This window comes from Gobio gobio, assembly GCF_949357685.1.
Source record: "Gobio gobio genome assembly, chromosome: 8".
Lineage (NCBI taxonomy): Eukaryota > Metazoa > Chordata > Actinopteri > Cypriniformes > Gobionidae > Gobio > Gobio gobio.
Genome location: NC_137114.1, coordinates 16,575,149 through 16,585,824, shown reverse-complemented (window position 1 = coordinate 16,585,824; position 10,676 = coordinate 16,575,149). Strand labels below are relative to the sequence as shown.

General features: G+C 39.4%; 1 protein-coding gene across 4 annotated transcripts in view; it reads right to left on the bottom strand.

Annotated features, from left to right (window-relative positions):
• Positions 1 to 812: 812 nt before the first annotated feature.
• rcbtb2 (regulator of chromosome condensation (RCC1) and BTB (POZ) domain containing protein 2) overlaps positions 813 to 10,676 on the bottom strand; it is a 44,552-nt gene continuing 34,688 nt past the window's right edge. Inside the window, exons 10-13 of one of the 4 annotated variants that reach the window (XR_013817005.1) lie at positions 7,930 to 8,069; positions 7,613 to 7,743; positions 1,682 to 3,027; positions 813 to 1,330 (exon numbers count right to left, since the gene is read on the bottom strand). Coding sequence is in view for 2 of the 4 variants with exons in the window: in XM_079822956.1 (XP_079679082.1) it covers positions 2,887 to 3,027; positions 7,613 to 7,743; positions 7,930 to 8,069 (412 nt within the window). In the remaining 2 variants the exon portion in view is untranslated. Of the gene's footprint in view, positions 3,085 to 7,612; positions 7,744 to 7,929; positions 8,070 to 10,676 lie in introns of all 4 variants that reach the window. The other 3 variants (XR_013817004.1, XM_079822956.1, XM_079822957.1) reach the window with 3 other exon arrangements.

The window sequence follows — 10,676 nt, the reverse complement described above, 5'->3', positions numbered from 1 at the left end:
CATTGGATGACCGGGGCCATGTATTGAGAGATTTTGGGGAACAACCTCCTTCCCTCAGTTAGAGCATTGAAGATGGGTCGAGGCTGGGTCTTCCAACATGACAATGACCCGAAGCACACAGCCAGGATAACCAAGGAGTGGCTCTGTAAGAAGCATATCAAGGTTCTGGCGTGGCCTAGCCAGTCTCCAGACCTAAACCCAATAGAGAATCTTTGGAGGAGCTCAAACTCTGTGTTTCTCAGCGACAGGCCAGAAACCTGACTGATCTAGAGAAGATCTGTGTGGAGAAGTGGGCCAAAATCCCTCCTGCAGTGCAAACCTGGTGAAAAACTACAGGAAACGTTTGACCTCTGTAATTGCAAACAAAGGCTACTTTACCAAATATTAACATTGATTTTCTCAGGTGTTCAAATACTTATTTGCAGCTGTATCATACAAATAAATAGTTAAAACATCATACATTGCGATTTCTGGATTTTATTTTAGATTATGTCTCTCACAGTGGACATGCACCTACGATGACGATTTCAGACCCCTCCATGATTTCCAAGTGGGAGAACTTGCAAAATAGCAGGGTGTTCAAATACTTATTTTCCTCAATGTAAAATTATATATATATATATATATATATATATATATATATATATATATATATATATATATATATATATATATATATATATATATATATATATATATATATATATATATATATATATATATATATATATATATATATATATATTGATTGTAATGCATAATAATGAATATATCACTTGTAAAAAATGAAAGTGGAAAAAAGAAACAAGTGCAATATTTGTATTACAATGTTATATTTGTAATTATAACTTTACCAAAACAGTTGCGTAGCACATCCGTTTCAACAAAGGACATTTATTTAAATATTCAAAGTGCTGTATGACATTTGCTTAAAGGAAAACAAGCAGTTTGGTATCATCTTAAAACAGATTATTCAAGTGTTAAATTATCACTGGGAACATTTAACAGACCCTCTCTTGGCAATCGGGCAGGGTTAGCAGTCCTGACCCTCAGTGACGGGGTTGCAAAAGAAGGAAATCACGCATCCACAACAGAACAGAAACCCCTGACTGTGTGTAAACAAATATAAAAAAGACTGTAACAACTCACCTTCAAGAACACATGGAGAGAGAGTGAAAGCGCTCAGGTTGTGCTTGATTAACACCTCTTAAAGGGATGGTTAACCCAAAAATGAAAATTAGCCCATGATTTACTCACCCTCAAGCCATCCTAGGTGTATATGAATTTCTTCTTTCAGACGAATACAATCAGAGTTATATAAAAAAATGCCCTGGCTCTTCCAAGCTTTATAATGGCAGTGAATGGAAAGTTCTGTAATCTCTAACTTCTGCTAACTCTTGTACACGTGTTCTCATGAGAACCAAGTTTTGCTCCATCCTTTGCGCTTCCGCGTTCAACACGCGTAAGACAGTTAGCGATTAGAGTTTGTAAAGTTTTAAATATGGATATTGTTCTTACACAAACGCATCGGAGCCGTGTGGAGCACTTTTATGATGGATAGATGCACTTTTATGGATTTCAAAACAGAAGCACCATTCACTGTCATTATAAAACTTGGAAGAGCCAGGACATTTTTAATATAACTGATTGTATTCGTCTGAAAGAAGAATGCCATATACACCTAGGATGACTTGAGGGTAAGTAAATCATGGGCTAATTTTAATTTTTGGGTGAACTATCCCTTTAACTTACTGTAAAACCTTGGATTAAAACATGCTTGTTGTTGCAAGTGCTATTTCAGCATTAGGTTGGTTGGCTGATGCTCTCATGAGTGATACAAAAAAATATCTGAAAGGAGTTTGGATTCACTGTGGGTACAAGAAAATCCTTAGCTGTCAACGGAAAGTTAATTATTTAACAGAATATGGGCATGATTAGATTCGCATCACCACCACCAGACGGCGCCGTTTCCCAGCAATAGCAGTGCAGGTGTGCGAGTGCCATGAAGAAATGTCCCACTCATATTTCACTCCAAATTTAAGACATTTATTTATTATATCCCAATATATTCGAATAAAATAAAGTAAATATCATCTTTTCCTATTGATTTTGGGGTGAAGTATGGTTTGGACATTTTCTCGAGTTTTGGGGAGATTCACTCGTGTTGTAAAAATATGACTGGACAGAAGCACGGACATTGACCTATTCAAAATAACACTGTTACACAGAAAGAGTGCAAACATATCAAAAGTAGCATTCCTGTCAGTAAAAAATAACATAAATGACATTAGTTGGATCTGAAATTGGTGCCAAAGTCATGAGATACTAAATTGAAAAAATAACGCTATACCGCTCTTATATGACATATTGCTGTGTAAAGTTACTTCTAATGCCAGAAGAAAAAGAAAATAAGTCATGATATCCTATGACAGCTTTATCTTTGAAACTCCGCAGGAGGTTCGGCTGTTGGCCTGCTTTATAAAGGCCATCATGACAGTAACCTTGACCCAAAACAATTCAGTAACAGAAAAGCAACTCTTTCTCAAGCAACAATTTCCTTCATGAGATGTTCTTCCCTTTTGCTTCCCTTGCTCGTAAAGCACCTCAGAGGTGTTTGTTTGTTTAGCTATTTCATTACAATCTATTTCAACTCGTTTTGCATCCCTTTGAATCCAGAGACACTAGCCTTGAATTCTTCCGCTTGCGTAGGGCTTCAGGTGGGGATGTAATTTAAAGGCACTGGGACCCAGAAGACAACCAGTGCTCTTCACGCTCAAACCACAGGAATTTGGCTAAACTCTCTCCAGATCTGAGGCATTTGAGATAACATGCCTGGATGTGGCAGAGCCAGAGCAGAAGACCTGCCTAGGCTCCATCATCTCTCTGTCAGTTTTTGAAGGCCCCGTAGCGGCTGGCTTTGCTGATAAAGTTCTTCAGCAGATCGTGGTCCATGTCGGCGAAGGCCTGCGTCTGAGTGACGGCCGTCAGGTGGTTAACGCAAAACTTGAAACAGAACTCTTCCAGATCCTGCACATGAAGAGCGGACGGACTGATTCAATGAGAAAGAGAACCACCACCAAAGACCTACAGAATAATATATGAAACCGCAAATATATGTACATGTTTAGGGCTCTGTTCCAAAACCTAGCGAGCTGTCTACCTAGACAGCATTTTTAGACATCATATGTGTGCTATCTTTAGTTATAGTTATTGGGGGGGTGGGATCAATAAAGCTTAGTGTGGTGATATTTTGCATGGGATGCACCGAATCTAGGATTCGGGTTCGCATTCGGCCGAATATTGGGCTTTTTGACGGGGTTCGGTTTCTGCCGAACCTTAGAATTTTTTTCCACGAAACCGAACCCTAGGCTTGCACTATGCGCGGACGTAATGACGCCGCCGTTGATTATGGGAAGGTGTTTACTAGGTGGACCGTTCGAATCCAGTCGGCTGTGAGAAAGTGAAAATTGAACTCGTGAACAGAAAACGTGTTGTTTGGCAGTACTTTCAGTCAAAAGAAGGCGCTTCAAGTCGAGCTACATGTTCAATTTGCAATGCCGTTTTGTCTCGTGGTGGCAAGGACCCTAAACAATAGCCGCTGTTAAAACATTTGCGTATTAAACATCTATAGGGAATCTACAGACAGCAGCCTAATAATGTTGCCTATTCTTAATTTAAATTAAATTGGATGCTCATTTCGGTTAATTTTCCCAACCGACAACCGCTGCTCATTATCCGATTATTAACCGTTAACTGATAAGATTATAATATTGAATTGCCATTAAATAAAAATAAGATTGACGAGTGTCTGAGACCCGTTAAAAAGACATATTTTTCACTTAAATTACCAAATTAAGATGACAAAACGAAAATACACTGAATCCATTTGAAGCTTTGAAGAACCGGAATAGTTTTTTTTTTGTCAAATAAAAACAGCAGGCCTACCTCAACCCTCACCTTGTATGTTTTTTTGTTTTTTTTAAGTAACATGTCTACGTGATGTGGGTTAGCCTGGAGCGCAGCCTGTTGACAGCTAAACCTGCGGCAGAAAACACACTCTCAAGCCTTTATACTTTCGTCTGTCTCCACAGCACGAGCCTCTGCTGACTGCGCACGCGCCTTCTGGAAGTAGACTTTGAAACGACAAAGAACGATTCAGGGTAATTGTTCTATAAACCATCAGGAAATAGCAGCGAGAAGAACAGACGTGACAATGTTTGCTTTAGTAAACTTGACCAAAACCACACTACGAAAAGCCTTAAACAAGGCTTCAGATGGCACTGATGTCCCGGGAATACAGAGATAACGCCTTGCTAGAGTGGCCAGCCTCGGGAAGCGCCTTTCATTTGCTTTTGTACTACTGCTGTATTTTAATACTGCATAGCATATTTAGCAATATGAGCATCCCTACACTGCCGTGGACGTTGTTTACTTCATTAATGTGTTTACTGTGATAATGGACTGAGGACGGGAGTAGGATTCGGTATTCGGTATCCGGTTTCGGCAGAATCTTAACCAGTGGATTCGGTATTCGGCCGAACCCCAAAAATCTGGATTTTGGTGCATACCTAATTGTGAGTATTGTGCATAACTTTACTGTGAGCTCTTATAGGGCCAGATTTACTAAAGAGGGCAAATTAGAATGAGAAGATCATTTGCATAGTGACCAATGCAAATCTACCAAGAGCAGCGCAAGTAAGCGTCTGGTTTAGGGCGGCAAATAATGGCGCAAACACCAGTACATTGACGAGCGCTAAGTTTAGTAAATCACCTTGCATGATTCTCTCCCACAAATGCATATGCAATAAGGTCAGCCACAAAAAATAACTCTGTCCACGCCTTTTCAGCGCTAATTTATCACTGGATGTCTTTAGTAAATCCTGATAGTAGTTTTTAATGCCAAAAGAGGGTTTGCGCTGGCGCAAGCTGTTAGTAAATCTGGCCCATAATGTGAATAATAATAATAATTTGAAATCTTTCTTTCAGACTGTAATTTCACAAACAGCTTGAGTCTAAATCAGTGCTACTGCATCTCTCTCTTTCCCTCTCGGACACGCACAGTGATCCGTGTTTAAAGCAAGTCTGCTTTAATCTCTGTGAAGGCTATATTAACCTGTTAATTCGACACGCAAATGTCGTCACATCAAAACTTTCGCTCACGTTTACCGTATTTTCCAGAGTATAAGTCGCTCCAGAGTATAAGTCGCATCAGTCAAAAAATGCGTCATGAAAAGGAAAAAAACATATGCGACTTATATATGTTTTTTTCCTTTTCATGACGCATTTTTTGACTGATACGACTTATACTCTGGAGCGACTTATACTCTAGAAAATACGGTAATTGTGAGCGAAAGTTTTGATGTGACGACATTTGCGACTGGACTAGAAGTCGCATAGAGAGGCGGTTGCGTTGCATCAAGCGGTTACACCAAGAAGGCCTGTAAGTCATTTATATTAATCTCCTTGGCAACTAACAGGGTGTGGAGACGTGACTCCGGGCAGAGCCTTGTTCAAGCACCCATCTGTGGACTCGTTCCTCCAGCTCTGGCCATCTTGCTTTCAGTCCGCGATTAGCTTTCTTTGTTTTCTTCACTACAGTTAAAGTAACCTCTGCTTTTTGCCCCAGTCCCTCACACGTTTCTCAATCACTCCAAACTTTCTTTCTGCTGCTCAATTATTGTTTTCAGCTGCATATTTTACTACCTGCAGTTTTTAATCTGCAGAATAGGATTTTCTTTTTGGGGGCATTTTGTTTGTGCTCAGTCTTTCTCAGTTGTCTTTAAGTTAATATTTCAGTTAACCGTTTTTTTTTTGCAGTTTTCAGTTGTTTTCAGTTAATTTTTACAGGGGTAGGCTTCAGGAGCAGCATTGAGCGCCCTCTCGCGGCTGTAGACATAAATGGTTTCTCTTGTAATTCAGTATGAATTAATTTTGATATATAAGTCGCACCTGACTATAAGTCGCAGGGCCAGCCAAACTATGAAAAAAAGTGTGACTTATGCCGCGTTCCAGGTAACCCGTAACCCGTGTTTTTCCAACCTTCTACCCGTGAAAGTGGACTGGAACGGCAGCCAAACCCGTGACTTCCCACCCGTGAACTCGTACTAGATCGATGTACTCCCAGTTACGAGTTTTGACGTCACATAGCCCGCGAAGCAACAATGGCAGCCCCCTACGGATGCAGTGTTTATGAAACAAGTATACAAATAACGTAAAATAAAAGGTATAACAGCTTTTCTTGCCGTCTGCGCTGTTTTTCTCCTCCGTTTCCCTCAAATAAGCAAGGAGTAAGCACCTTTGGCGATAGAAATGATTGTCAATGAGCATACACCCTGGACGATCCGCCATGCTTTGTTTACATCTAACTACCACACAATTCCTTGCACTCAGGCAGTTTGGCGTGACTTTGCCTGGAACGCTATAAAGTCGTGAGTCGTGGTTTGAAGTTGTAATTTTGGGGCTCAAAAACCTGCCTGGAACGCAGCATTATAGTCCAGAAAATACGGTAGAATCAAAGAAGCTTATTTGTCATACGACACATGCTCAGCGTTTTTCCCATAAAGGGGCTATATGTGAGAATTTTCATGTATTAACTGCTTTTTTTGCTTGTAACGAAACTTAAAAAACGAGACCTTCCCTGACTTCCTAGGTTGTCTATGAAAGCCTGTTGACTGATTTTTAAGTTAAAAGTGAATCTAGTGTTGTTATAGCTGGTGCCCTGCTATGAACCCTGCCCTCACAGCAAACCGAACCAAACCGTGGCTCCAAAACCGCGATGTGAACCGAACCGTGTCATTGGTGTATCGTTACACCTCTATGCAAGTGACATATCAGTAGGATTTCAGTACAATAAACCTGAATGCTTATTTTAGTATTTCAAAGAAAGTGCTTGTTTGATTTCTCCATATCTTTTTAGATGGTGCATAACATTGCACCATTTCATGCTTTTCATCTTTAGAAAGAGCTTTCCTCCTCCCCATATTGCATGAGAACTGTGACTTGCTTAATAATGTGGAACAAGCTCTTTAAGTGGGTTTTCCATTTACCTAAGTAGACCTGGCAAACTATTGAACAAACCTGTCTGAGATTGATTAACCAGTTATCTTGAAATAAAACACACGCTTTCTTTGAAAAACGAAAATCATTTGGAACACAGTGTAAACACGGACCGTGTAAACTGCAGTGAATTATAAACAGTTGAGAGTGTCATTCTTTCCTTTGCTAGTGTTATAGATGAATGAGTTAAATTGAGTTTTGGTAGTTTTAGTGCATTTTGAATGTGAAATTAACTGCTGTGCCAATATGAAAGTTGGTTATGAGAACTGTGTGAAGAGCTTGACCCAAGTACTGAGAAATGGGTCCTAGTGATTGCACAAAAAACCCTGTAATATGCCAACATCAAAGTCTGCTGAATCAATTGTGAATGTGGTTATTGTGAATATGTCAGTCGAGTTCACATGAGCTATCTGAAAATGTGTCGACTTTGTATTTTTTGTTTTCATTCGAGTATTGAGTTGTTAGCTTAGCATCATCCTAATGTTAATCACTGGCGTTTGGAACAGGACCTATATGTAACCGAATGGAAATGTGGCTGAATGTGTGTCACGCTCACCCGTGCTTCATACTTGACAGCAGCTGACAGCAGTGTTATAGCGTTCTCCTCTGAGATGCCTCTCTTGATGGTCTCCTGACACAGTCTTTTCAGACGGCTCTCGCGGTAGTATGTGGCCAAATCCAGCAGACCTTTAAAATGCAAACGATCACAGGATCATAAACACCAAACAACATCAATAAGACATTTCAGCATACGAGTGCTGATCTAGGGGCTTTCAGTGGACTCCATCTAAAAAACAGTTTTTAATCTGAATTGAATTCAGATGATGGATGTCTGAGAGTGATATGGTAGTCAGCATGAAGGGGGCGGTTTACCAATAGCGTCCTCAGGTGGGAGGTTGATGGTATCAGTATACAGGTATTCCAGGAATGCGCGATACACCAGATAGGAGAACTGATGAATCTCTATGGCCTCTTCATCGGTCTCGTTCAGCAGTGCTCGGAAATGCTCACACCTACCAACACAACCACAAAATGCATTTTTTTTTACTAAAGCTACTTATTTTTGCTGTTTTTTTTATTTATTAAAATCCCATTTATTGTAATAATCTCTTCTTTTTAACCACCATTCAGCTCAGAAGAAGCATTTGTTCACAAATACTAGCTGTATGTTTGTTAGTAAGTGCATCCGGAAATATTCACAGCACTTCACTTCACTTCTTCCATATTTTATGATGTTACAGCCTTATTCCAAAATGGATCAAATTCATTGTCTCAAAATTCTACAAACAATACCCCATAATGACAACGTGAAAGAAGTTTGTTTGAAATCTTTGCAAATGTATTAAAAATAAAAAACGAAAAAATTCACATGTACTTAAGTGTTCACAGCCTTTGCTCGATACTTTGTTGAAGCACCTTTGGCACCAATTACAGCCTCAAGTCTTTTTGAGTGTGATGCTACAAGCTTGGCACACTTATTTTTGGGCAGTTTCTCCCATTCTTCTTTGCAGGACCTCTCTTAAGCTCCATCAGGTTGGATGGGGAGCATCGTGCACAGCCATGTTCAGATCTCTCCAGAGATGTTCAATCAAGAGTCTGGGCTCTGGCTGGGCCACTCAAGGACATTCACAGAGTTGTCCCGTAGCCACTCCTCTGTTATCTTGGCTGTGTGCTTAGGGTCATTGTCCTATTGGAAGATGAAACTTCAACCTAGTCTGAGGTCCAGAGCGCTCTGGAGCGGGTTTTCATCAAGGATGTCTCTGTACATTGCTGCATTCATCTTTCCCTCAATCCTGACTAGTCTCCCAGTTCCTGCCACAGAAAGACATCCCCACAGCATGATGCTGCCACCACCATGCCTCACTGTAGGGATGGTATTGACCAGCTGATGAGCGGTGCCTGGTTTCCTCCAGACATGACGCTTGCCATTCAGGCCAAAGAGTTCAATCTTTGTTTCATCAGACCAGAGAATGTTGTTTCTCATGGACAGAGTTCTTAAGGTGCCTTTTGGCAAACTCCAGGAGGGCTGTGGTGTGCCTTTTACTTCCGTCTGGCCACTCTATCATACAGGCCTGATTGGCTGCAGAGATGGTTGTTCTTCTGGAAGGTTCTTCTCTCTCCACAGAGAAACAGAGTGACCATCGGATTCCTGGTCACCTCCCTGACTAAGGCTCTTCTCCCCCGATCACTCAGTTTGGCCGGGCAGCCAGCTCTAGGAAGAGTCCTGGTGGTTCCAAACTTATAATAATAATAATACATTTTATTTGTACTGCACTTTACATTTGGAACAAACTTCTTCCATTCACTGTGTTCATTGGGACCTTCAATGCTGCAGGAATGTTTCTGTACCCCTTCCCCAGATCTGTGCCTCGAAACAATCCTGTCTCGGAGGTCTACAGACAATTCATTGGACTTCATGGCTTGGTTTGTGCTCTGACATGCACTGGTTTCAGAAAGTAAAATTTAAGACCTTTTTAAGACATTTTAAGACCATAAATATTGAAATTTAAGACCTATACGACGCATTACCAAAATTATTTAAATCAAAGAAATAATAAAAAAAGCAATAAAGCAATGACATTAGTAACCCTCCACAGCCAACAAGGTGCCAAATGCCCAAAACCTTAGGCCCAAAATGAAAATAGGCTAAAACAAACTTGCCCTCAAATAGAATAGATTACAAAACAGCATATTAATAGCCTAATAGAGATTGAACAGGGGATGCACTAGGGAGATAGGATAAACTAGGGATGCACGATTTGGGGAAGATATCTAATTGCGATTATTCTGGTTAAAATGCAATTTTTTTTAATTTTTTTTCAAATGAAAAGTGTATGCAAATAACATTTTATATATTAATGTTAATATATTAACGAGACTAATAATAATGATTATATTCAATAAATACAAATATTTAACAAAATTAGAAATACTACTATTACAATAACATTTTAATTATTAAAAAATTTAAAATAGAGTATTTAAGAATAAATATATCAATATAATAATAATACTAATAAAATAACATTTATATTTTACAGAATACTTACTTTACAAAAAAAAACCTGCTGGGTTACCTGTTAATATGCAGACAGCCTATGACTAAAAATCATTAGAAAGGTCTAAAGATTTATTGTAAAAAATAAAATAAAAAAATAAAGAAATTCTGTGCTTTTTATCTGCGCTTTCGCGATTCGATACTTTTTTGCTACAGTGTAGTTAATAACTTTCTGTGGCCAGCATTTCTGGAAATGAACGAGGAGAACACTTTTTTAAGACCTAACTAAATTAAATTTAAGACCTCGGGTGAAAATCTGGCCGTTTTTAAGACGTTTTAAGGCCTTAAATTAAAAAAATAAAATTTTAGACATTTTAAGACCCTGCGGGAACCCTGTGTTAACTGTGGGACCTTATATAGACAGGTGTGTGCCTTTCCAAATCATGTCCAATCAACTGAATGTACCACAGGTGGACTCCAATCAAGTTGTAGAAACATCTCAAGGATGATCAGTGGAAACAGGAGCACCCAAGCTCAAATTTGAGTGTCATGGCAAAGGCTGAGAATACTTATGTAGGCCTACATGTGATTTTTTTCGTTTTTTTTATTTTTAATAAATTTG